The sequence below is a fragment of the Emys orbicularis genome, chromosome 9 (genome assembly GCF_028017835.1).
Source record: "Emys orbicularis isolate rEmyOrb1 chromosome 9, rEmyOrb1.hap1, whole genome shotgun sequence".
Lineage (NCBI taxonomy): Eukaryota > Metazoa > Chordata > Testudines > Emydidae > Emys > Emys orbicularis.
The window spans coordinates 49,599,473-49,627,443 of NC_088691.1; the positions used below are offsets into that span (position 1 = coordinate 49,599,473).

The window sequence follows — 27,971 nt, forward strand, 5'->3', positions numbered from 1 at the left end:
CGCCCCAAGAGCCTGCACCGAACAACTTCCTTCCCAAAATAAAAGCCGCTTACTGGGCACCTCCTCTGCTGTTTGTTTTCCCCCAAGCACCGTCCGCTGCGACTGGCTACCTTTCTCCTGACTTGAAAACAGCTCCTGGCTGCATGCATCTAGGGATGCTGGGCTGTTCCCCTCCTCCTCAGCACCCTTGCTCCCGCTTTCCTCCTCCTCCTGCCTTGTTGAACTGGGCTCTGAAGTGTCCATGGTGGTCTTCGGAGTGGAGGTGGGGTTGCCCCCAAGTATTGCGTCCAGCTCTTTGTAGAAACGGCAGGTCGCGGGGGCAGCACCAGAGCAGTGGTTTGCCTTGAATGCTTTGTGGTAGGCATTCCGCAGCTCCTTCACTTTAACCCTGCACTTCAGTGCATCCCAGATGGCCCCTTTCCATCATGTCCCTTGATATCTTCCCGAAGGTATCGTAATTCCTACGGCTGGAGCGCAGCTGGAACTGGCCAGCTTACTCCCCCCAAACACTGATGAGGTCCAGCACCTCGCCATTGCTCCATACTGGGGATTGCCTGGCGCGTGGAGGCATGGTCACCTGGAAAGATTCACTGAGAGCACTCCACACCTTCCTGAGCAAACAGGAAGGGGATTTTCAAAATTCCCAGAGAATTTAAAGGGGGTGTCTGGCAGTTGGTCACCCGAGGGCAGGGCAATGGAGTTCAACGTGATGACCAGAGTGGCTAGAATAGGCATTGTGGGACACTTCTGGAGGCCAATCAGAGCACATTAATAGACCAGGGCATCCACACTGGCGCCGCAGCGCTCCAGCTGGGGCAAAGCAAGCATTATGCTTCTTGTGGAAGTGGATTACCAGGAGCGCTCCAGCTGCGGAGTCCGGGTGCTCTACGTGCCTTGCCAGTGTGTACGCGTCATGAGTTAGGGTGCCCAGGGCTGCTTTAATGCACTGTAACTCGTAAGTGTAGCCAAGCCCTTAGAAGAGTATTTATAACCCTTAGCAGTAACTCAGCTAGTGGCTTTATTTTGTTAACTATAGTTCAGTTTTATTTGCCGAAAGCCTTATGGAGATACAACCTGTGTGTCTGGATGAAAAAAAACTGTTGTTTTTTGCTTTAGTCTGATCGAAGGAAGCCCATTTGTTTTTTGCTTTATGTCCAGACTATGGCTAAAGACTTTTTCCTAATGCATGGCTAGGAGACCTCAAAAGGCAGGGTGTTTGTAAATAAACAGCATCTTGCTAGTACTAAAACACTACTCTGCTCATCATGGTATCATCGCATACCTGCAGCTGTCCAGTTGACTAATTAGACCTTGTCTGCACTAGCAAAACTCATACCGACATTTCTCCACTGGTGCAACTGTAGACAGAGCGTACCAGGCTCAGACTACATGGGTGGTAAAAATGCCTGAATCCTGTCTACACTACAGCTTGCACCAGTAGGGAATTACAGATCCAAGTTTTCCAAGCACAAGTGCACCTGTGCATTTTTAAAAGCATAACTCAAGTGGTGAACAAGTTGATAGTGAGTGTGTGTGCCTATTTACTCCAACTGGTTGGGTTTTTTTGTTTTGTTTTGTTTTTGTCTCTTTGAAGAAAATTGAGCTGAGTCTGTTTAGCTTGGGAGGGAAATGCCACAAAATAAAACTCATTCAATGCATCAAACTTTTCATCCTCTACTGTGGTTGCAAAGATGGTGGCATTTCTTCTCCAAAGCTCTCGTTCAAGGCAGCAGTACTGAAACAGGTATGCTGGCTTTAAAATCAAGGGCCAGGAGATGATCGCAAGTGTCTGGGTATTGTAAAATAACTCCTGCTAATGTGCATGGAAACACTTTCAGGGGGAGGAGGGCGGGGAGAGAATGGGGAGCAAAATACTTAAATTGAGGCAGTGTGCTGCAGAAGCTAAGGTAATAGTGAAGAGGATATGGTTAGGAGAAGGATAAGACCGGATAACACTGAACACAGCTTTAACATTAACTATCTGTAAAGTGTCTCCTGATTATCCCCCAGCCCTGCTTTCCACATCAGAAAAGTGATTTTGGCAAGAGACAGGCTGATATTAGGTGAATTTGTCTCAATTTAATAGCTCTGTGTCCAGCTAAACTCCACATGCCATCATGAACCTATAGTACGTGTTCGGGAGATCCAAGTTTTCTGCTTCAGTGGTGAGCAAAATGGCTAACAATAGGCAGAACTGAGAAACCCATGCACTGAGTATGTGGATGCAATTATAAACAGAATTTTATTTAGTGCCTTCTCATTACTAGACAGTTGGAGCTTAGGAAATTACACTAGTTTGTGTAAGCAGCAGGGTGTTGACACTTCTAAGGAATTTGCTTTTTAATGATTGTTTCATCTCTTTAATTGTTGCTGTGTTTTTCTTTTAAGGGAGTTTTTCAAGATGGACTCTACAAATTCACACTCATGGGTTGTGCCAACTGGCTGCAGCTGAGGCTGTGCACTTAAACTGCTGTACTGTAGCACTTCAGTGTAGACACACTCACTACAACGACAGGAGGGGTTCTCCCCTTACTGTAGTTAATCCATCTCCCAGGAAGCAGTAGCTAGGTCGACTAAAGAATTTTTCTGTCAGTCTAGCACTGTCTACAGCGGGGGTTAGGTTGGCTTAACCACATAGCTCCGGGGTGTTGATTTTTCACATTGCTGAGTGATGTACCTGGGTCGACTTAAAGTTTTAGTGTGGACCTGGCCTTAGATAGTGTAACTGTAACTCGCAGAGCCCATTGGAGTGCTCACATACTTCTCTCTTTAGCGTTCATGAACAGGCTATAAACAAAGGTGTGGTGTTCCAGCCACCTCAGTTCTTTCCCAGATCCCACTTGTGAACCAGTCGATTCTCACCAGCCCCAGGGAGTTTGGCAGATAATCAAGAAGATGACGACTTGACCCACCAGCTAAGACCCAAATCCCGGAGCTCCAACTGTGACAAGCTATTGCCTGGTGGACTAGCATGAGCCTCCAGGATCTCCAACTGTGCATTCTTTTCTGTAATGGGCCAATTCTGCAGAAGGATGTCTGTATGGTGCTTACACAGCTTCCTTTTCTGCTGCAACTCCTGTTGCAGAGAAGTTACATGAATTATTTGCATCAGTCTTCACTGCAGAGGATGTAGGGGATATCCTCACACCTGAGTCATGCTTTTTAGGTGACAAATCTGAGGAACTGTCCCAGATTGAGGTGCCATTAAAGGTGGGTTTTGGAACAAATTGATAAATTAAACAGTAATAAGTCACCAGGACCAGATGGTATTTGCCCAAGAGTTCTCAAGGAACTGAAGTATGAAGTTGCAGAACTAACAGCTATGGAATGTAACCTATTGCTTAAATCAGCCTCTGTACCAGACAACTGGAGGGTAGCTAATGTAAGGCCTATTTTTAAAAAAAGGCTCCAGGGGCAATCCTGGCAATTACAGGCCAGTAAACCTAACTTCAATACCAGGCAAATTGATTGACACTGTAATAAAGAACAAAATTATAAGACAGAGGTAAAATACCATATGTTGAAAGAGTCAACATGGCTTTTGTAAATGGAAATCATGCCTCACCAATCTCTGAGAATTCTCTGATGGAGTCAATGAGCATGTGGACAAAGGGGGATCCAGTGGATATAGTGTACTTGGACTTTTAAAAAGCCTTTGACAAGGTCCCTCACAAAGGCTCTCAAGCAAACTAAAAAGTCATGGGATAAGAGAGAAGGTCTCTCATGGATCAGTAACTGGTTAAAATATAGGAAACAAAGTGGATCAGTTTTCAGAATGATGAGAGGTAAATAGCAGGGTCCCCCAAGAACCTGTACTGGACCTGTGCTGTTCAACATATACATTATTTATCTGGAAAAGAGAGTGAACAGGTGGCAAAATTTGCAGACAATACAAAATTATTTGGGAGAGTTAAGTCCAATGCTGATTCCATAGTTACAAAGGGATCTCACAAAACTGGGTAATTTGATGACAAAATGGCAGATCATATTAAACGTTGATAAATGCAAAGTAATGCATATTGGGAAAACCTAATCCCAAGTATACATACAAAATGATGGGGTCTAAATTAGCTGTTACCACTCAAGCCAGAGATCTTGGAGTCATTGTGTATAACACCTTGATCACCTTGATCGATAGGTCCTTCAGCCCTCTCAGGGTTCCCTCCCCAATCTGAACTCTGAGGTACAGATGTGGGGACCCACACGAAAGACCCCCTAATCTTATATTCCACCAGTTTAGGTTAAAAACTTCCCCAAGGCACAAATTCCTTTCCTTGTCCTTGGACGGTATTGCTGCCACCACCAAGTGATTTAAACAAACATTCAGGGAGGGGCCACTTGGAGCCCTATCCCCCAAAATATCCCCCCAAGGCCCTTCACCCCCTTTCCTGGGGAGGCTTGAGAATAATATATCAACCAATAGGTTAACAAAGTGAGCACAGACCAAACCCTTTGGTTTTTAGGACACTAAAAATCAATCAGGTTCTTAAAAGAAGAACTTTATTATAAAGAAAAAAGTAAAAGAATCACACCTGCAAAATCAGGATGGAAGGTAACTTTACAGGGTAATAAAAGATTTAAAACACAGAGGACTCCCCTCTGGACTCAACTTCATCGTTACAAAAAACAGGAATAAAACTACCTCTTAGCATAGGGAAAATTTACAAGCTAAAACAAAAGATAATCTAATGCATTTCCTTGCTTTACTTACAGTTTTTGTAATCTTAGAAGCTCATTTCAGGTATGTTTTTAGGAGATGTTTTTTCCTGCCCTGGTCTCTCTCTCTGTCCGAGAGGGAAACAAACAAAGAGAGCACAAACAAACCCTCCCACCCACCGCAGATTTGAAAGTATCTTCTTTTCCCATTGGTCCTTTTGGTCAGGTGCCAACTAGGTTAATTGAACTGATTAACCCCTTACAGGTAAGGGGATTCTGTACCTCTGGCCAGGAGGGTGTAGCGAAGTGATGACTCACCGGCGCGGCGCCTCCTGCTGGTTGTCCTTGGAATTAGCTCGATTCCAGCCCGGAGTGCCCTCTGCAGGCCGGTGGCTCGCCTGCATCAGGCCCCGTGTCCCTCCCAGACCCTGGTGCCCTTTACCTTGGGGTTCTGCCCCAACAGTACCCCCTCACTCTGGGTCTCCCCTCCCAGGGGAACCCCCAACCCTCTAAACCCACCTTGCCTCAGTGGCTACTGCCAGTCACCATCTAGCCCCCGTTCACTGGGGCAGACTGCAGTCTGTCATAGCCACTCATCACCGGCAAGGAGGTTGGACCAGCTGCCTCTGCCTAACCCCGGGCTGCACCTCTGCAACCCCAGTACCTGTGTAGGCCTTCACCAAGGCCTGCAGCCTGGGGGTTTACCAGGCTGGAGCTCCCCAGCTCCCTTGCCCTATTCCCCAGCACTGCTCCAGTTTCAGGTACCGTATGTTCCCCAGCAGCGAGGCCCTCTCCCTCCAGGGATGGAGAGAGACTCCTTCAGCTCCTGGCCCCCAACCCTCTTATCAGGGCCAGCTGAGCCCTAATTGAGCTGGCCACATCTGTGGTCAGCTACTCAGGTGCTTTCACTCCTTTTCCCAGCCACAGCCCTTTCCAGGGCTGCTTTTACTATTGGCTCCCCAGGGCTGTTTTAACCCCTTCAGGGCCGCAGCAGGGTGACCACCCCGCTCCAGAGGGATTTTATGTTACTGAATACATAAGGGTTGTTACCCTTCCCTTTATATTTATGACAAGCCCTCATATAGTTTGGGCCAATCACAACACATCTTCCATTCTTCTCGTATCCTGGCCTTCCTTCTCCATGTGCGGCCATGCCTTTTTGCAATAAAATCTTCCCATCTCTTTGGAAGTCGGCTGAGTGGTCATTTTAGTTCCCGTGGGTACCACTCAGCAACAGCTGTAGTCCATCAATTATCAGTGAGCCTAATTCTATGCCCAGCCCATTGCATTTTACTGTATCTGCTTTCAACAATGACATCCTGCACTCCACTCTGCTGTCTGATCACTTCATTGGGGACTCAGTCATTGATTAAAATCCCCAGAATTCTTCTTTCCATCACCGTCTTCGTGACAGACAGTTGTTGCTCCTCTATCTTTGTCAGCGCCTATGTTTCACTGCTGTACAACATTGTCGGCAGTACTGTTGAGTTAAAGAGGTTGGCACCTGTTGCCTTGTTGATTTTTCCTTGGAGGACATCCTTGATAGAATTGAATGTGCACCAACCAGCTTTCTTTCTTCGCGAGAGTTCGCCTTCCTGATCATGGCGCATGTTAATTTCTTGGCCCAAATAGATGTATTGTTCAACTTCTTCTATTTGTTCTCCCTTGACTATTATTTGGGCTTTTGGCAAGGCATCAGACCGCATAAATTTCGTTTTAGAGTGGTTCATTTTCAGTCCGACTTGGCTGTTTTTTGTGTCAAGTTCTCACAGCATTTTCTGTAGTTTGATAGTGTTTTCGGCTATTTTGGTACTTTTCAAAGTCCTCCTTTAGTCGTCTTCTTATCAGCTTGCAGAGGAGGGAGCACTCGAGTTTGTCACTATCATTTTGCTTTATATTCCTCTGCTTCTCTAGCAAGTTCCTTGTTTCCTTCGAGATTCTTCCCTTCGCTCTTTTCAGTCTTTCTTTTTCAGCTAATTTCTCGCATTGCCTCAACTTATCAGCGAAGTTTTTATAGTCCTCGTCGTAGCTATCTATGAGACTCCAGTCTTCCTTGGAAATGTTCACTTTTAGGATTGTCTCGTTTAATATTTTTGGCTGCTGTCTCTGATTTGCCATTTATAGCGCTTTCTTCTCCACCTTTACATTGAAGTTGAGCCTCGCTCTGAGCAAGCTGAGTTGTGGTGTTGGACAGAGACCCCCGTCCTTTATTAGGATTAGAAAGTGCCTTGAGTAGAACCCTTTTCCCTTGAGTATATTGGGTAGATCCTCTATAGTGCCTATTTGTAGCAAGGAGAGAACCTCAGTCTCTAGTGAAAAGGATCCCTGAAATGGGAAGTGGGGAGTTGGAAGGAGGTAGGGTTTTGAGCCATCTATCTGAAGCTATTGCTTACCATTTGTAAAATTGGGACAGTCAGTCTTCAAAAGGGGTAAGGAAAGGAAGTAAAGAGACTGGGTTGCAACACTTAAGCATCGCATCAAATCTGAGGACGTATTTATAGTCCAGATGAAAACACTCTTCCTTGGCACTGGCAAGTGAAGAAGAATTTCTTGCATAAAATTGAGGTTCATGGAAGTGTCCTGGAGAGAGCCAATATGGCTGTCTTATCCACAGTGGAACTTACACTTCTGTCCAGAATTCTGTGGTTGGATTTGGGTGGTAAAATTTTTACTGATGGGGGATCCTCATACTCTCTCCTAATGGGCAGTCTTCCTTTATGCTGTGGAACCTGTTCCTGATTGAAGTCTGATTTGCAGATTGGATCTCTGTTCTGTCCCCAATGGTAAGTAAGATAGCAGAGGTCTAGGTTGTAATTCCAAGAAAGATGAGTGCTTTGCTCAGAGAACCAGAATAAGTCTTAGGTAGAAGAGGAATTGGAGATCTGTGAATATCAGCCATACATCTTCTCTCCTCTAAGGGAGAACTGTCCTTATGTATGACTGGAACTGATTCTATCTTCCATAAAGCATCTTTGTGTAAAAAAGCTGGAAGTGAGCTTTGAGAAGGATATGCATCCAAATCACTTATCTGTGGTGTGAAAGTTCAGAACTGGTGCTCAAAACAAAAGACAAAGCTTCTTTCTTAGAATGCAAACTGTCCTTCTGTCTAATCTTTAGATCTGAAGGACGTGGATCTGGAGCAATCAGATGTGATATATCTAAGGAATGCCTTCTGCCTCTTTTGATCATCTGTTCCTTGGCTGGATCAGGAACATATGGATCCAATGACACATGCCTTGTGGATTGGCTCTGGATACAAAGGCCAGCACCACTGAGGCTGGAACAATTTGTATAGTGGGGGTACTGAAAGCCATTGAACCAAACTGCAAACCATGTACATGATGAAACAACTTCAAGCCAGGGGGTACGGCAGCACCCCCAGCACTCCTAGTTCCAGCACCTATGCATTGAGGAGTGTCGGCTCTTAGGCATGCAATCCACAAATTTCAGATCCTTGTTTGGAGTCAGTTTTCTTGGAGTAATCCCTTGGATCCTTTAAGAATGTTGGATCCATCTGGCTTAGCTCTCAGTGCCTCCTTCAGCACTATTGCTTGTAGCCTGGTCTGCCTCTCTTTACAAGCCTTCTGAATGAAAAGTGAACATGTCAAACAACTTGATGGAGTTTACTTTTCCAAAACATGCCAAGCATCTTGTGTGTGCATCGGATGCTGGGAAAACCAAAGGGGGTGAGTCATGTCTCTTAGATTCTAGCTGCTTGATCTTGTTGAGATGAGTTCCTGTCTGCATCCTGTAAAACTTGCCCATACCGGTATTGCCCTGGCCTCTTCTTTTGTCATTCAGTGTTGCACGCATTCTAAAGCAATATGCATTTCCTCACCTTTTGGGGGCGAAGCCAGACTTTGAGGCACCTGCTCCCCTACTTGGTGTAAACTTTGCTTGTGCCAATCAGAAACGAACACAAACAGGTTTTGGGCCCCGTCCCCTATGACACTTCTATGATGTCATAGTTGGTACTTTATGGGCTGCCTGCCATGTGCAGGCAGGGAGAGGAGAAAGAAAAACGAATCCTGTGTATCCTGTGTACACCCGTAACCGAGCCTGATCACCTCGAAGCCTCTCTCTCAGCTCACGTGTTTCAAACAGAGTTTCTACGTTTGCCGGTCGTTATGCGTTGGTTTGTATTTGTAAGTATCAGTTATTACTAATTGCTGCATCTTTGTTTATAAATATTGTTAGTAGATATTTTAGTCATTGTGTATTTTAAGTTTCATTAACTCTATTAGCTAATCAAACGCTGCTCCCTTACCCCTTGTAATTATCCCCAATAAAACTTTAAATTGATTAATTTTAGTTGTGTGTGTGTGTGTGTGTCTGCAGTTTGCATCGTGACCCATACTCTCCTTGCATCCCTTACCAATATAGTCTATTGCCACGTGCAGCCTGGTAAATAACAGGCCTGCATTTTCTTTCGCCCCTGCGTGCCCGTGGCAATCCACATGGCGTCACGAACAGGATGCAAGGGAGTTGGGCCATGCCCGTGGCACGCTGCAGACCGCGCAGATGATGAAACTGAACAGTTCCAACATTTGCAGTTTCACCTTTTTACTAGCCAAAATTCGACTGATCCAAAAATAGAATGGATCTGTTCCCTTGGCTCGGGTAAAACTCTAAAAGGCTATACTGTACCATTAACCCTGGCAGATATGGGATGCCTCCTTCGGTGCCACCCAAGCTTTAGGTGTCAGCCAGCCGATTGTTCCCTACAGCCTCAGTGCACGGAGGCTGTGGAGAACCTCGGTGCTGCAGATCCCTCTCAGCTTTGGAGAGAGTGTAGCCGTATTGTTAGAAAATCCGGAGGTACCGTTTCCAAATTGATTCCCCCACCTCGGGTAATACCTGCTGATCCGGCACACAAATTATTATGCCAGATGATAAAAGAATTAAATTTAATTAAGAAAACCAAAAAATTGCGACCCGATGAATATAAATCTGAGGATGTTTCCACCGTCCTGTTTAGCATGATATGTAAGGCCCTCGATCTGTGCTCTGTCCTCCACGGGGGCACAATGTTTGCAGCTAAACAGGCAGCCCCAGGCTCTCCTAAAGATGATAATGAGGAGAAGACAGAAAAGGTAGAGCCCATCACTACCTCCCCCTCCCCAAGTCCCTCTCAGAAAATTTTGCCACCCCCATATGAAGCTCCTCTGTGTCCAGCTCTGCCAACAGCCCCAGAATTTACTGAATCTGAAACTGTAGCAGAAGCTTTGCCTATTGCGATAACTAAAACTAAAACAGATGCACAAACAGGCAACACCACGCAGGTTACTGAACTGCGAACACGTACTAAGGCCGAACTTAAAGAGTTTTTAAAGGAAACGCAACGAAAAGCCGATGAGGCACCAATGGTTTGGGTCGGGCGGCTAGCCTTAGAACACGGAGCAGAATGGGTGGACCGTGAGGAGGCTGGCATCTTAGCCAAAACGGCCAATTGGGCACGAGGCTTCCTGGGTCATGCTTTATTAAATAATCGCATTTGGCCACTTACCACCCCGGCAGCTGCCATTTTAGCAATGCAAGGCAGTTTTAAAGGATTGTATATCCCCCCGGGAGCCTTAGTTACTCCACATGATTTAATATGGGCAATCGCAGGAGCTTCCATAGCCCTGTGGGATCCACTACAAAACCCACTTAATTTAACTGTTCAACAGCAATTGGTGGCCACACCCTTTATACATGTTACTGATCCCACCCAAATTCCTGTCTCAGCAGAGGCAGTTGATTTAGCATTAGAAGCTGCCCCTGGAGCTGACACCGGTGCCATGCTGCACTTGCATGCGGCTGTTCGCAGATCCATCTTAACATTATTTGAAGTAGTTAGTAAAATTAAGTTGTCACTGCCGCCCCCGCCTGTTGTCCTCCCAGTTGATTCGCCACCAAAAGACCCTCCAAAGAGTCAGTTTAATCCCCAAAAATATCCTGAGCGAACTAAAGCTGAACGGGCACGATTTGGCTTCCTTCTTAACAAAGGAATCCCCAAAGAAGCCCTGCGTAAAATGTCAGACCAAGAGCAGCAAAATATAGCCGAACAGCTAGGCTGGAAAAATTGGGAGGACTATGTTAGGTCAAAAAACGAATAGGGGCCGGATGCTGCCCGGCCCAAATTAAAGATCCCAATGATGAACGCCCATACGCCACCCTGTTAGTTAACGGTGACACCCCCACCTCCTTTTTATTAGAAACTGGAGCTCATTTTTACCCCTGGTACTTATCGCACTCAACAAAAGTTACTCTCGCTGGCCTCACATTTCACCTACACCTAAGCCGCCTTGGTCCCCCGTGTTTAACACCGGCCAACTGGTTTGGCTTACAGAACCCCAAGCCTCTGGCCATCGAGAACCTATAAAAGCCACCATTCTCCGGGCCGGCAAGTACCCTAACACCTACTTAGTGGCTACAAGTACCCCCGGTGACAAGCTAGTTCATCATAACTGGCTCAGCAAATGTAGTTCTTAATAAACAAACTAATGCCCCTGAGCAGGGCTTGTATTATTCTGTTTTACAGGTTATGCTGCTCTCCCTCACAACATCTTTGCCCACGGAGCCCTTAGGAGAAGGTGGACTACAAACCTGGTTCGCCGCCTACTGGGTGCAGGAGGTCAGCGGAAACCAGTCCCTGTCAGCGCTGAGTCCAGAAGATTGTCTTGTTTGCTCCACTCAGCTCTCACCTAAATATCCATTACCCTTTCAATTTGTACCAATAGTTTATAATTTTTCTTCATTTAATATTTCTAGTGTGAATTGTTCTTCCCCCTATGTGCAGTGGGCTGCTTCTAGTGTTTGGAATAATTGTTCTTCACAATTTAATTCATATGTGTTTCCAGTTCTTAATGCTTCAGGTCGAAGTGATCATAGCTTTCCTTTAATTGAGAGTATTAGAGTTCCAGCATCTCATTGTTGGGTTTTTGTTGGTAATAGTTTAACCCCAGCCCCTACTTGGGTTGGTACTTATTCTAATTGTTCTATGTGGAGTTTCTCTTATGCTAATACTTCCCTAACTAAACCCACTCTTAATTTTACCTATCCCCCTCCCATTAATTGTTCTTATCGTCTTAATTATAATATTTTTTTTGGAACCTTCTATACCTCCATAACACATACGTATCTGTTTCATGCCCAGCATATGCATCATGCTGAGGCTGCATGTATCAATCGTGCATCCAGCTTTTATTCTGTAACCAATAATGGGTGGAGCCATACCACAGTTTCTTCCTTAAGACCCGGTCATTTTTGGATTTGCGGTAATGTTGCATTTGCTGTGCTTCCTCCCAATCCCCGGGGTATATGCACCATTGGCACCCTGTATCTACAGGGCGGAGGTATTTATACCTTGCCATCTAGCCACCGACACCATCGTAGTACCCACTCTTTTTGGACTCGTTTGCAAACAGCAGCTTCCTCCCTCGCCTCCTCTATTGTTAGTTTTAACCCTGTTGGTTATATGATGTTACGTGATCAAGTGCTGTTTCAATCCCTTGCTATTGAAATGCTTGCTAATACTACGGGCAAGGGCCTCTCCTTAATTAATCAGCAGTTAAATTCCCTTGTTCAGTATAGTATTCAAAATAGATTAATGATTCAATATTTGTTACAATCTTCCTCATTTTGTACTAAATTTGCTGAAGTATATCCCGACTTTGCTGATAAATGCTGCGTTTCTTTGCCTTCTATTTCTCCTAATTTGTCCTCAATTGTTAAAGACCTGCAAACGTTGAGCTCTACTGTCCGAGAGTCACGAGAGTCCTTCCAGTTTTGGTCATGGCTCGATTGGCTTGGCCTTGCGCCCTACAAATCCTATTTCCAATCCCTGTTTGTGTCCCTTCTAGTTGGGCTCGCTCTTCTCTGTCTCGGATGTGCCTTCATTAAAGCCTGCATTCACAAGTTTGTTGCCTCGGCCTACATCGCTTCCACCCCCGAAGCGCATCCCCTCGTAGGTGGGGATGAGGAGTCGGACTCGGAAGTTTAGGTTTTCGGCCTAACTATTTCGGCCAGGGCACGGGGGCATGTTGAGATGAGTTCCTGTCTGCATCCTGTAAAACTTGCCCATACCGGTATTGCCCTGGCCTCTTCTTTTGTCATTCAGTGTTGCACGCATTCTAAAGCAATATGCATTTCCTCACCTTTTGGGGGCGAAGCCAGACTTTGAGGCATCTGCTCCCCTACTTGGTGTAAACTTTGCTTGTGCCAATCAGAAACGAACACAAACAGGTTTTGGGCCACGTCCCCTATGACACTTCTATGATGTCATAGTTGGTACTTTATGGGCTGCCTGCCATGTGCAGGCAGGGAGAGGAGAAAGAAAAACGAATCCTGTGTATCCTGTGTACACCCGTAACCGAGCCTGATCACCTCGAAGCCTCTCTCTCAGCTCACGTGTTTCAAACAGAGTTTCTACGTTTGCCGGTCGTTATGCGTTGGTTTGTATTTGTAAGTATCAGTTATTACTAATTGCTGCATCTTTGTTTATAAATATTGTTAGTAGATATTTTAGTCATTGTGTATTTTAAGTTTCATTAACTCTATTAGCTAATCAAACGCTGCTCCCTTACCCCTTGTAATTATCCCCAATAAAACTTTAAATTGATTAATTTTAGTTGTGTGTGTGTGTGTGTGTCTGCAGTTTGCATCGTGACCCATACTCTCCTTGCATCCCTTACCAATATAGTCTATTGCCACGTGCAGCCTGGTAAATAACAGGCCTGCATTTTCTTTCGCCCCTGCGTGCCCGTGGCAATCCACAGATCTTTGGATCCACATTCCTGGAATCAAAGTTGATGGTATTGAACTATGTCTAAAAACCTAAGCTAAGCTATTTAGATAATTTTTTTTGTTCTTAGTGTAAACTCTGACTTAAAACTTTCCCAGTCTAAAAGGCACTGAAGAAAAGGATCCAGCTGAAGCATAATGGAGCAGTTCCTGAACAGTCAACTAGACACAGTAGGAAGGAACTGAGGTGACTGGAGTACTTCACCCTCAGAATGTTCACGAACGCTGAGGGGAGGGATGGAAGGAGTGTGTGAATGTTCCAGCGGCCCACTACTAGTTAAACTGCCACTGTCTAAGCTGCTCCTGGTGGCCGCATCCCATGAGCAGGAATATACAGAGGCCACTCGAAAAAGGTGATTTCTCAGTTCAATTCGAGTTGTGTATGGACACATTAATTATGTGTATCTCTTGTTTTGTGCTAGATTTTCTGGGAGATGGCAGTGGTGCATTTATTTCTGCTTAGGAACTGTCAAATACAATTTGTGGTTTTCCTTTTATTAGACCAATGATGGGGAGATAACTGAAGATTCTCCAGGCCAAAGGAGCCGTAATGTCTATTTTGTTTGGTACATGGTTTACATTAAACAAATCTTACATTGTATGTGTGGGTTTTCTATTTCTATAACTGGGAACTACAGCGGGTCTCCGGGAGACAATGCAAGGTTATTCTCAGCATTTCCTTTGTCTTTAACCCCCATTTGTTTCTCTTATTCCTATTACCTTTACTTCCTGGTTAAGGGTAGAACCTGGTTAGATCACCCTATCATATAGAAAAATGCTATTAGGCGAAGGGTGGGTGAAGTTTTTGTTGCTGGCCACTGTCTGAAGGAATAAGGCCCTGACCCCTCATGGGGCACCAAGTGGGTGGAGTTTGAAATCAACAAGGCTCCATCACAGCACCAAGGTCCCAAATTGTAGTATTCACCTTTTGAAACAAGCATATTAGTGTGCATGAAAAAGCTGAATAACACACACAACTTTTAATGTTATGTTTTGTTGGAAGCAAAACACGTATTTCAGGATTTTTGTTTACTGGCTGAATCTAGGATCTATTGGATATTTGAATAATAACCCCATGGTATATCTTTGCAAATAGGATTGCCAGTTTCTTGGATTCCTCAACTCCTGTGGGTTTCCTCTTCATCTACATTGCATTTGAACTAATTTCCCCCCTAATAGGCTACACCCTTCCCAGCAAGCCAACTGCCTTTTAATATTGGCAGGAAAGGCTAAACATTTTTAAAAGCAGCTTTAAGCCCTCACCCTGGAAAAGTACATACTGCTTATGCATATTTGAAAGTGATAGGGAAATGCATTAAATGGAGCCACCTAGGAGAAAAAATAGTCCTCCATACTGGAATAGGTGTTCTAGATACTCTTTCATTATCAGGAATATCTTTCTTGCTTATGTATCAATGAGTATGCCATACCTCCATCCTTTTGAGTGGCATTAGATTGGTTCTTAGGGTGTGAGATCTGTAAGGCCCTGAACCTGCTGTCTTATTCACGGGGCCAGACTCCAGTGTCCACATAAAGCCCTATTAACTTAAATCTTACTCTGTGTGCAAGGAAGGGTCTGTGCATGTGGATCAGATTGTAGGTTTGTGGTTAAGGCATATTTGTAATTTGACAAAGACACAAACATGTCAATGGGTGTTGCATAAACGTGTCTATTTAAAGCGGACTGTGAAATCTTAAGAGCTTCAGAGGGATAACTAACATTGCACTTAAGAAAGTGGGATTGAACAGATAGAGCAGGCTTATAGAAGCCAAACATACAGCTTGGATTCACACGCTTAACTTTTGTTTTAACTTTAACAAATTCTGTGTTTATTTCTACAGGGAGAGGGAACCAGGGCAACCAGAAGAAAGGCAGACTGTGGTAGGTAGCTAAGAGTGGCTACATCTTCTAAAGGGGCACTGAGGTTTAAACATCACTGCTTTGCCTGCTGTTGCTGGGTTGTAAGGCCCAGCTCCATGGCACTGCAGCAAGGCCGTGGCCACACAGTCCCTTTTCTGTAGCCTGCGTGGGGCCAGCACCACACAAACTAGGAGCGAAATGGGCAGGCTAGTGGGTGTGGTACCTAGCCTGGCATTAATCTCATTGCTCGCTCAGCTGTCCCACTAACTGTCCCCACACAGCTGGGCTCTAACTATTCCCCCAGCACAGAAGGAGGGTGGCAGCCACTCCAGCCAGGGCCTGGACTAAAACCTGCACCTCCTGCTGCCCCCGGCCTGTGCTCTGGCCAAGGGTTCTCGCCAGCAGCCCCTGGCTGTCCGCTGTGCTCGGCCCCGCCTACGTGGGCTTGTAAAGGGCCAATTGGCAAGTTCCGGCCTCCCAACTTGTGGGAAGCGCGGGTGTGGCTCCGCCCCGTCCCACTAGATCTCGGGGTCGGTGCTGGCCAATTAGGGCTGGGTCCGCTGGGACTGCGGCTGGGCTTGTGATGGCCGCCTGAGGAGCGAGTGCGCGAGAGCAAGGGCCGGGATCCAGGGCGGGCACGCGAGCCAGCGCGGACTGTTGGAAACGGCGGCGTGTGAGGCAGGCGCGCGGTAGGTTGCGGGGGGCTGTGCAGACAGTGGGGGTTGGGGTCCGGGAGCGCTGGGACGCTGCGGGGTGGGGAAGCCACCGCCCGCTCGGGGCGACTGAGCTCGGAGACCTGGCGGGGCTCTGGCCCTGAGTAGGGGCCACGCGGGTCTGTGCCCAACAGCCGGGCTGCTCCTCCCTCTCTTCGGCCCTTCCGGGGGTGGGGTGAGCTGGTTTCTCTTGCTCCCGCAGCCGAGGGGGGATGTGGGGCTCATAGGGCCATGGGGGCCGAGAGCGAGCCTCTGTCCCGCCCCCCCCCCGTGTGTGTGGGGGGGGGGGCGAGCTCTGTCCCGGAGCCCGAGGGGTGGTCCCTACGGGTCGAGTAGCGCTTGGGGACTCTGCCCGCCGTGACAGCTCCTGCGCTCCCGGGGGGCCGCACGGGAACCGGCCCTGCAGCTGCTTTCCTTGCCCACGGTGCCCCTTTCTTTTCCCCCATGGAACAGGTAGAGCCAGCAAGCCGAGGGTGTGCCGGAACAGATGGTGCCCACTGCCTTCTGTGCGTGGAGAAAGGTGCTCCTCTTATCTGTCCTGTAGTTACGGCCCACAAGCTGGGTGGGGGTGGGGAGAGCCAGAGACATGTTCATAAACAAGCTCTCCGTACCCGTGACAGTGGCAGCATCTCAGTTTTTCCTTGTCTGGCTGCTGAAAGTTAGGTATGCCATGATCTTCCCTGATCATGGGTGGGCAGCTAACACTAGCTGGTGCCAGCTCCTTTGGGATATGTCCTATGGAAATGTTCACTTGCTCTCTGACTAGTTTTTGAAACTTTAAAACACACACAGACACACACACCGCCAAAAAACAACAACCCCACACACAACAAAAAAGTTGAGTGCATTTCATTGTTATAGAAGCTTCTTTTATTACACTCTAAATTAGGGATGTCAAATATTAAATGGTTAACCGGTAAGGATTAGTCTTACTGTTAACCCGCCCTAACCATTAACCCCCCGGCTGGCCACCCCCGGCGTGGCCCCAGCCCCTCTCCCTTTAATCTGTTAACTAGTTAAACAATATAATTTTAATCGTTTAAATGGTTAGTTAACATTTTAAAGGATATTTACATCCCTACTCTAAACACTTCTAACTGGCTTTTAGGGTTAAGCTCTCAGCCAGTTAAAAGTAGTGGCAGCCCTTGTGTACAAAACGTCAGTCCTTTTTTTAATATAAATCATTACATTGTCACCTCTATATGCTCATTACTGTAATTCTGGTTCAGTATCTTGTTTCTTAAGTTTAATATACATGGTCTGTTTAGAAAAAAAGTTTGCAGTGTGTTCTGTAATCCTTGTGCATGAAGGGCATTATATATATGTAATTGCTTTGCCTACTGCTGAACTTCTGGAGGCTCCTATGGAGAGAAGGGTCACAGTTGTTTAAAGTGCGCAATTATGACATTATTCTGCACTGTAAGACAGAAAATGAAGAAATATTGATAGTCTGTTTGAAAGAGTAAGATGTATATGTGCTAGAGAATCAAGTTGTCATTTATAGTAGCTTATTTTCTTGCAAAACAATATTTTAAAATAAATTGCAATATGGAACATACTTCAAAAAGTTCCTGCCCATGTGTATCAAAATCATAGTGATGTTTTCATACTGACTTTGTGGGAAAAGTTTTGTGTGTTCCAAATGAACCAGCTGGGAGATGCAAAGCACTTTGTAACATGTTTTTCAGGAATTATGCTTGAAAATTCACCACAGGTTCCTTTAACCCACTGCAAAAAGGGTGGTTTTTTTGTTTGTTTGTTTTGCTTGTACATTTAAACCGTTTTGCAGTTGTGATGTTTTTATAATAGCTTTAAATTTCTTAGCTAGAAAAAATGTTATGGTTTAATAATTTAGTGGCTCAAAATTGGAAATTACATTCTGAATTAAATATAAAAATTAAAGGCAGATTGCAAGTTTTTTCTTATTTTAAAAACTGCTTCAGATTTTAAATCCTTACTTTTTTTTTTTTTTTAAACCAACGTTTTATTTTGAGTCCAGCAATTAAAAAAAAAAATCAGAAGCACTTCTCACTATGTATAGCTGGAAATCTGTTTCCAGGTAAAATTTTAAATTTTGTTTTCCAAGTATTGTACTTATACTGTGCTTATCACTATGGTATCTGAATGCTTTACAGCATTATCTAAACATCTAATTGAAAATGGTATTTCAGAGTTTACTGCTACTGCTGACCATCTTACTGCAAAATGTGTTTCTACATATCAAATTTGTAACTTGTTATGAGTTTAACACTTAACTGATAGTTTTTAAAGTTAAATATTGGTGTCTTTCCTAATAACTGATCACTTATTCGATTGTTGTACTGGAATCCCCACTTTAAATGTTGGTAGCAGTAGAGAGGACAGATTAGGGAAGGGGAGAAAAAAGGTAAAATAGAAGGGAACATAGGCAACTTCATGGCAACCACAGGGAAAGGTTTAATCGATTACATTCCGGTTAAGGCTAGAAGGGAGCATTAGATGATCTAGTATGACCTCCTGTATATCACAGGCCATTCAGTTGTACCTGGTTACTCCTGTGTTGAGTCCAAACTTCACTCCTCAGAAGACTGAATTGTTGTGTGCCATAGGCAGAAAACAGGAGAGACTGAGATGCTGTCAGTGCCGGGGGCCCCTGCAGTGTCAGGAAATTGATTAGATGGGATGTGACCCGGTGAGCCTAGCTGGTGATCCATGCTGGGGAGGAAGGTGACAAACTTCTCAAGGTCCCTGCCAATCTGACCTGAGGGAAAACTCCTTCATAACCTTAAATCTGTAAATCAGTTGAACCCTGAGCATGTGAGAGAGAGACACCAGTTAAGCATTTAAGAGAATATTCTTTATACCACCTCAGAACACGGTCCACCCTCTCCGGTGTCCCATGTTCAGCAGTGGTCAATGCCTGATGCCTCAGTGGAAGGTGAAAAAAATAAAATAAATAAATCCCAGAATATATCTGGCCAATTGTGCATCAGAGAAAAAATTCCTTCTTGACCCCTGGAGGCAACTGACTGAAACCCAGAAGTATGAAATTTGTTTATAATCATTGTCTTAAAGTGGAGCTGCAAGTGTTACGCGCATGCTGAGAGTGATGCAGAGCTACCTGTTCTCTCTGTGGCTCATGAAAGGAGGGAATGAACAGGGGGATTCTTAGACTCCAAGGCCAGAAGGTACCACCACAACCCTCCAGCCTGACCTCTTGCACCGACAGGCAATAGAATTTTTCCCAGAAGCTGGATTAAAGCACATCTTCTTGAAAGATATTTAATCTTGTTTTAAAGGCTCCAAGCAATGGTGAGTCCAGTACCTCCCTTTGTGAGGTACGTGTTCCAAAATTTAATCTCACTCACTGCTAGGAAACTGTCTTATATCAAGGTTGAGTTTGTATAACTTCAGCTTCCAGCCATTGGCTCTTGTTGTTATGCCTTTGTCTAGGAGATTGAAAAGCCCCTCACTATCAGATATCTTTTCCACGTGTGATTACCTAGACACAGCGATAAAGTCACATCTCAACTCTCTCTCCAATAAGCTGAATAGATTGAGCTCCTTAAGCATCATATTATAAGGTTTGTTTTTCAGCCCTATGATCATTTTTTGGCCCTTCTTTGAACTCCCTCCAGTATTTCCACGTGCTTCTTGTAGTGTGGGCACAGAATTGGATGCAGGATTCTAGTAGCTGTCTTACAAATGCTTTGTACATAGGCAAGCTCACTTCCCTAGTTCTACTTGATATTCCCCTTGATATATATCTGGTTATTGTGTTAGTCCTTTTGCCATAGCAATGCACTGAGAACTCATGTTGAAGTTGTTATCCATGATTCCTAAGTCCTTTTCTGACTCGCTGCTTTTCAAGACACTCCTATTCTGCAGGCATAGCCCATGTTCTTTGTTCTGGTGTGTATTATGTTGCAGTTGGCTGTATTAAAATGAATTTTGTTGGCAGAAATAATGCAGTTGGGGGGAGTGGGGCTTGCAGGAATAAAGCCCTAAAACAGGACTCATTCCCATGAGCCAGCCACATGTGCTCTTATTCCTCACCATTCTTCTCAGTGTCTTCATTGGGAGTGGGTCTGAGATGTTACCACCTCCAGTGTTATCGATTAGCGGATGATATTGCTGTACATATTTCTCATCGGAGGCAATGGGTTGTCATTACCTGATACAAGTAAGCATATGGTTTATCCTAGTAAACTTTGAGTGGAATGGGTAAGGGAGGGAGAGGGGGACTCTTTGAGGTAGCAACTTCAGGGTAGCAACTTCACCCCCTATCGAGGCACCTGCCCTCTGATCCTTAAAATGGCTTGCAATCTTTAGGTCCTATTGAAATTGTTATGAGGGGCTAAGCTAAGTGTGAATTACCTGATAATAACTAGTCAGGGATGCTGCCTGAATAGGGGCCAAGACAAGCTGTGGTTCATTTCCAGACTGGGGGTACTTTTTGGGGAAACTCAGATTATGTCATACTGGCACTTTGCATGCCTCATGGGCAGCTATGTTCGATTGTGACTCCAATTCAGGGTTTTAGTTCTAATATATAAAGTCCTTTATGGACTAAAGCCTAGGTGTCTTGCTGACCATATCTCCATCAGTGACTCCAAAGACTTCTGTGCTTAGAAGGGGCCCTATAACTGACTGAGAGCTTACCTAGGGATGAGTTCTTTAAAGCCTGGGCTGGGCATTTGGAAGGTCATAGAATCCTAGAATATCAGGGTTGGAAGGGACCTCAGGAGGTCATCTAGTCCAACCCCCTGCTGAAAGCAGGACCAATCCCCAACTAAATCATCCCAGCCAGGGCTTTGTCAGGTCTGACCTTAAAAACCTCTAAGGAAGGAGATTTCACCACCTCCCTAGGTAACCCATTCCAGTGCTTCACCACCCTCCTAGTGAAAAAGTTTTTCCTAATATCCAACCTAAACCTCCCCCACTGCAACTTGAGACCATTACTCCTTGTTCTGTCATCTGGTACCACTGAGAACAGTCTTGATCCATCCTTTTTGGAATCCCTTTCAGGTAATTGAAAGCAGCTATCAAATCCCCCGCCCCTTCTTCTCTTCTGTAGACTAAATAATCCCAGTTCCCTCAGCCTCTCCTCATAAGTCATGTGCTCCAGCCCCCTAATCATTTTTGTTGCCCTCCGCAGGACTCTTTCCAATTTTTCCACAGCCGCCTTGTAGTGTGGGGCCCAAAACTGGACACAGTACTCCAGATGAGGCCTCACCAATGCTGAATAGAGGGGAATGATCACGTCCCTCGATCTGTTGGCAATGCTCCTACTTATACAGCCCAAAATGCCATTAGCCTTCTTGGCAACAGTCAAGAGGCTGTTGACTCATATCCAGCTTCTTGTCCACTGTAACCCCTAGGTCCTTTTCTGCAGAACTGCTGCTTAGCCACTCAGTCCCTAGTGTGTAGCAGTGCATGGGATTCTTCCGTCCTAAGTGCAGGAGTCCGTACTTGTCCTTGTTGAACCTCATCAGATTACTTTTGGCCCAATCCTCTAATTTGTGTAGGTCCCTCTGTATCCTATCCCTATCCTCCAGCATATCTATCCTCCCAGTTCAGTGTCATCTGCAAACTTGGTGAGGGTGCAACCACGCCATCCTCCAGATCATTAATGAAGATATTGAACAAAACTGACCCTTGGAGCATTCCGCTTGATACCGGCTGCCAACTAGATATGGAGCCAGCTTTCTATCCACTTTATAGTCCATTCATCCAGCCCGTATTTCTTTAACTTGCCGGCAAGAATACTGTGGGTCTGGGCGGGATTGCACCAGCTGGGCAGCCAGCCCAGACGCGACTGGCCAGGGGCTGGGCGCAGCGTGCGCGCTGCTCTGTCCCCGCAGCAGGCCCGGGTTCGGGCCCGGGCGCCAGAGCCGCAGCCGTCGAGCGCCATGGCCGCTTCCTCCGGCCGCAGCAGTAGGAGCTGCTGCAGCGGCTGCTCCCGAGTCCTGCTGCCCAGGTGGGGAGAACAGCCGCTGCCTGGCCCTTTGGGCCGCCGCCTGCCCTGCGGGCCGCCCCCCTACTCTCCCTCCAGGTACCGCCCAACTGAGTCCTGCCTGCGCTCGGGGCCAGGCCGGACTCTCACTCACCCCGGCCCCGCGCTCCCCCTGCGTCTCCGGGGCCTCCCTCCAGCGCTTGTGGAGGGAGGAGGAATGGCGTGCTTGGGGAAGAGGTGGGGATTTGGGGAGGGAGCCAATGGGGGGCGGAGTTGGGGTGGGGGTGGGGGGTGGGCGCGAGCCCTTCCGGGTTCCGGAGCCTTTGCTTGTTTGTCCAGTGTCCCGACCTAACATTGGTCGGGACGTGGGATAAACAAGCAAATATCAGGACAGTCCCGATAAAATCGGGACGTCTGGTTACCCTACCTCCCCCATGCAGTAAGGGGCCCACACTTTCCTTGACCACCTTCTTGTTGCTAACGTACTTGTAGAAGCCCTTCTTGTTACTCCTAACATCCCTTGCTAGCTGCAACTCCAAGTGTGATTTGGCCTTCCTGATTTCTCTCCTGCATGCCTGAGCAATATTTTTATACTACTCCCTAGTCATTTGTCCAATCTTCCACTTCTTGTAAGCTTCTTTTTTGTGTTTAAGATCAGCAAGGATTTCACTGTTAAGCCAAGCTGGTCGCCTGCCATATTTACTATTCTTTCTACACATCAGGATGGTTTGTTCCTGCAACCTCAATAAGGATTCTTTAAAATACAGCCTGCTCTCCTGGACTCCTTTCCCCCTCATGTTGTTCTCCCAAGGGATCCTGCCCATCAGTTCCCCAAGGGAGTCAAAGTCTGCTTTTCTGAAGTCCAGGGTCTGTATTCTGTGCTTGACTGTGGAAATGTATCACCATGCATCAGGAGGAACCTGAGACTGATGTGTTGCAGAGCACCTGAAATGAGGAGTCATGGGTAATGACAAATGTATTACATTTGTATTTTGTGCCTAGATCCTATCATTAGATATTGAAAAATGTACCAGATACATGTTAGCTAGAGAGCTTTACATCCAAATCCAGAGATAGATACGATAAATTTGGGGGTAGGAGAAGAGAGACTACTTCCCCATCAGTGTTCAGAAGCAGCACCTATGTGAGAAGTCCAGCTCCCCTGCTACCAGCTGCTAGGAAGTGGATTTTTATCACAGTGCTGATCCCACATCCTGCCTGGGGCTAGTATTGTGCGCGTGTGCATGCGCGCCTTTAGCTCATAGCCATATTGTAAATTTGAATTTCTAACTGCTGGCAGAAATTAAGTTTTCTGTCTCATTAGTTGTTTCAGACCCTTCTGGGTTCTGCTAGATTAGAGGTTGTTGGAGGAGTCTCCACTGTTAAACCCCTTCTCCAGAGCCTCTTTGCTGCAAGATGAGATATCTCCACTACTCTACTCCTTCCTCAGTCTCCCTTGTTTGGGTCTTTTTCCTCTGAGAATAACTTAAGTGCTTGCTACTGCTGCTAATAACTTTCTCTTCAGGGTAGGGACCATGTCTAATGCTACATTTGTATAGTGTCTAATGTAGTAGGGGTGCTGTAATATGTTGCTTTTTGTAATAATTGCTTTCCCAAGTAGTAGCATGAAACTGACTAGATTCTTGACAGTTTCACAGTTGCCTGCAAGGTTCTGAATAGAAGTAGCGAAAACATCAGAGCATTAATTTAATTCAAATTTAAAGGGACACTGTCTCAGTTTAAAGCAGGGGTCTCAAACACGTGGCCCACGGGGCTCTTGCGTGTGGCCCGCCAAGCTCCCCGTGCCCCCCCGCCTACCCGCGGGATTGCCCCCTGTGTCGTTGCGAGCCCCGCGCTGCTCTCTGAAGCAGCTGGCAGCACGCCCCTTTGGGCCGGGGAGGGGGAAGGAGGCAGAGGGCTCCTGCATTGCCTCCTTCCAGGCATCGCCCCCCGCAGCTCCCATTGGCCGGGAACAGGGAACCGCGGCCAATGGGAGCTTCATGGGAGGTACCTAGAGGAGCGGCAAGAGCAGCACATGCACCGAACCCTGAGCCCCTCCCTCTCCCCCAGGGCTGCAGGGACACGGTTCCATCTGCTTCCTGGAACAGAGTGGCGCGGGGTCGGGGGCCAGGGCAGGCTCCAGCCCCGGTGCGCGCTGCTGCCACCCCGGAGCCGCTCTAGGTAAGTGGCGCCGGGCTGGAGCTCGCACTCTGAACCCCTCCTGCACCCCAACTCCCTGCCCTGAGCCCCCTGCCACATCCCGCACCCCCCCTGCACTCCCTGCCCGAGCCACCTGCTGCACCCTGCACCCCGACCCCCTGCCGCACCCCTCACCCTCTTGCACCCCACACACAAACTCCCTGCCCTGAGCCCCCGCTGCACCCTGCACACCACCTGCACCTCAACCCCCTGCCCTGAGCCCCCGCCACACCCTGCACCCTTTCTGCACCCCTTGGGGGCAGCGTTGGGGGTGGGGACTTCGGGGAAGGAGTTGGAATGGGGCAGGGAAGAGGTGGGGCAAGGGCGGGGCCTAATGGTAGGGGTGGAGTGGGGGCGGGGCCAGAGGCAGCGAGGGGGTGTGTGTCAGTGATGCGGCCCTCGGGTCAATGCACTAGTCCTCATGTGGCCCTCGTGGTCATTTGAGTTTGAGACCCCTGGTTTAAAGGGACATGTCATTTTGAAATCCAGTCACTTTAAAAAAGTTAATAGTTTCAGATGTTGCACTTCCCCCTGAGTCCCCCTGTCAATTTTTGGGGTTTTTAAAACCACACTTTATTATTTTAAAGATTTTTCTTTTTCCTCTTGCTGTGTGGAAATAACCATACAAGCAGGGGAAATAGTATATAGTGTGAAAATAAATACAAAATGGGGTGTGTGTGTGTGCATGCGCGCCTCGAGGTAGAGGTGTGTGTGTGTGTGTGTATGTGTATGTGTGTGTGTGTGTGTATGTATATATGTATATATGTGTATATATATATATATATATATATATATATATATGTGTATATATATATATATATATATATATATATATATATATATATATATATATATATATATATATATATATATATATATATACACCTCTACCTCGATATAATGCTGTCCTTGGAAGCCAAAAAATCTTACCGCGTTATAGGTAAAACTGCGTTATATCGAACTTACTTTGATCCACCGGAGTGCACAGCCCCGCCCCCCCGGAGCACTGCTTTACCGTGTTATATCTGAATTCGTGTTATATTGGGGTAGAGGTGTATACACACACACACAAAGTAAACTGTGGGGAAACATATTTTTCTCTAATCTTAGTGATAGTAATTTTAGGTAACTAGTAGGCAAATAATTTCAGCTTTTTTTTTTTGCCACTGTCCCTCTAATTCTTGTTGCTTGTCACACCTTTGAGCAGGAGAGGTACAGGAGCTGCCTGCCTACAGGCTCAGTAAGACAACAGTTGACCAATTTGCATTGAAGACTGTCTTTGCATAAGGTCTGACCACTTGTTTTTTAAATGAAAACTTTTTTTTTTGGTATGAATGTATGTCCCTTAACTCTATAGTGCAAGCTTCCCACTTGCCCAGAGTATGTGGACAAGTAGATTTTTTTTTCAAACTCTGTCTATAGTGAAGAGTGCATTAGAAATAAATGGATATGATTTTTTTTTTTTTTGAAGAAAAAGCATGTTTATTACAAAACAAATAAATTGAATGTCGGGCTTAATTTTTAATGTATGTTCTCTTATGTGGTAGCTGAATGGAGAGAGCTAAAAGTACGGTTTCTGTGTAGTTGAGGTTGTGCAGTTTCTATGTGAAATTGAGAAAATCAGCGCTGCAAGAGACAGCTAAAAAGTGTAGCGCTGCAAGAGACAGCTAAAAAGTGTAGCATTCTTCACAGTGGCTTGTAAGATGACATGTTATATGGGGAATCCTGCGGTACCCATTTATGATGCTGCCATTTAAAGGCACAGGCTGGATCCTTGGCCCCACTAAGTTTTTCTTTGTGCTGCTTTGGTGGTGTAAAGGAAACGTAAAGTTGGCACAAGTGGCCTGCTGAGGAATGCCTTTGTGTAGAGGAGTCCTGCTGTGATGTAGAGCTGGTGTAGCAGATAGCCAGATACCCCCACATTCATTGGAACCTCTAGTGCAGGGGATGTGGCTGAGGAAAAGGGAGCATGGCTAGTCCTTTGTGCTTAAACAATTCCTAGATGCTAAAACTGTCCCTTGGGCCCATTGTAGATGGTGCAATTTAGAGCAGACACAAAACTACTGTCTAAGTTACTTCTTTGCGACAGGACTGTCAATCCACAGATCTCCAAAAGTGATGCTAAGTCACCTTTTCCATGTCCCCTTCCCCAAACTGCAGTGGGCACAAAGTGGCTGGTCCTGATGATCTGGGCCAGAGTGCAAACAACAAACTTGAAGTTTTTTTTTTTTTTTTCTTTGATTCATGTCATCACTTGAAGTGTAGTTTTTCTTCTTCTTGCCATATTTTCAAGCAAAATGTTAGTGATGAGCACTTTGTATTGGGTGTACTAATTGAACAGCAACATTTTCAACCGGAACTGATATTTTTGCATACTTGACTTAATCTGGTTGGCATGCTGACTCCCTAATAATTTGGAACTGTTATCTGTTTCAGAATCCTACATCATGAGGCTTCCTAGCTGCTAGCACTGGTTGGAATAATTTAGACTCGGTGCTAGTCATTCCCTGTTCAAGTTTCTTCTCACTACTTGCTCCCATGTTCTCTGCCCATACTTTCCTGTTTCCTGTCCATATTTCTGATTGACTGTTTTTGGTTTGTTACTGCTTGTTTTTTGTCTCTGTTTTTGTTTTTGTTTTTCTTCCCCGGTAGTTGGCTTTTTCAAACTCATTTTGATCAATTTTATTTTTTTAAATATTGAAATTTGATTATTTTGGTAGTTGAACAAATAAGTACCTAGGACTCCATGTATAATTTTTTAATGTAGAATTATGCTTTCTGTTTGTAGAATCTTCATTTTGAAATGTCATTTAATGAAAAATATCTATTTTTTTTCTTAGGCATTATTCTCTATATTCTCCTTTAGGTATTTGGACATTGTTGCTGAATAATGGGGGAGATAGAAGGAACGTACAGAATACTGCAGACTCCTGGTTCTCGTTTGGGAGTCCAGAAGAATGCCGGAGTGAGTACGCTGGAGCCAGAGCAGAACCTTTCTACAGCAATGGCAATGACACCTGCCAAAATGCATGAGAGGGATCTACTGATCAAAATAAAACTGTTGGACAACACTGTGGAAGTACTTGCTGTTGAGGTAAGAAAGAGGTTCAGTCTGATTTCAGATAAGTTTAGTTTCAGGTAATGTAGAATTTACTGTATATACTGGTGTATAAACTGACAAAATTTCAAGGGAACTTCTGGAATGGACGTTCATATAAGACTCAAAACAAGGGAAGAGGGAAGCCTCTGGTCCTCCTTCAGATCATAGAGCAGGTTCCCAAACAGCTCACTCGTAAATAGACCTCATTTGCTCATCTAAGACCTGCAAGTGTGGATCTTATAAGGAGCATAGATGTTAGTATCAGAATTATGTATTTAAAATAACTTCTGTTTCACTGAACAAATATCACAGATAACTTATGAGAGTTGGTTAATACACAGGAATATACAGTAATTAAGAATGTTAATGTATTTTGCATTGCTGGAGCTTCAGGTATCCAGATGTTTTATAGGTATCCACTTTGTTTTATACTTTCATGTCTCTCTTGGAGATCTTGCAAAATTATTTTTCATTTCCTGATTAAAGACATAGTTCTCTCTTGATTTGGAGGTGGGGAAATCTTGAAATCTGTTTTCTTAAGTCCAACTTTTTGCACCTTCTTCAAATGAATTTGTGACATCAAACCACACAGCTTGGCAATTTTGAGTGTCCTTTCCATAGTGATCTGACAGTGCTCCCTGAAAGGTTAGCCTTGGCATCTAGGTCTTTATTGCTGGGTCAGAATTATGGTTGCTGAGTAGTTGAGGCAACCTTTAAAAATTA

The 27,971-nt window shown here is 45.5% G+C and overlaps 1 protein-coding gene across 1 annotated transcript in view; it reads left to right on the plus strand.

Annotated features, from left to right (window-relative positions):
* The first annotated feature begins 15,869 nt into the window (after window positions 1-15,869).
* FARP2 (FERM, ARH/RhoGEF and pleckstrin domain protein 2) overlaps window positions 15,870-27,971 on the plus strand; it is a 229,590-nt gene continuing 217,488 nt past the window's right edge. The window contains exons 1-3 of the mRNA XM_065411292.1: window positions 15,870-15,990; window positions 16,468-16,534; window positions 26,989-27,242. Of these exons, the coding sequence (XP_065267364.1) occupies window positions 27,039-27,242 (204 nt within the window). The 5' untranslated portion in view covers window positions 15,870-15,990; window positions 16,468-16,534; window positions 26,989-27,038. The remainder of the gene's footprint in view (window positions 15,991-16,467; window positions 16,535-26,988; window positions 27,243-27,971) is intronic.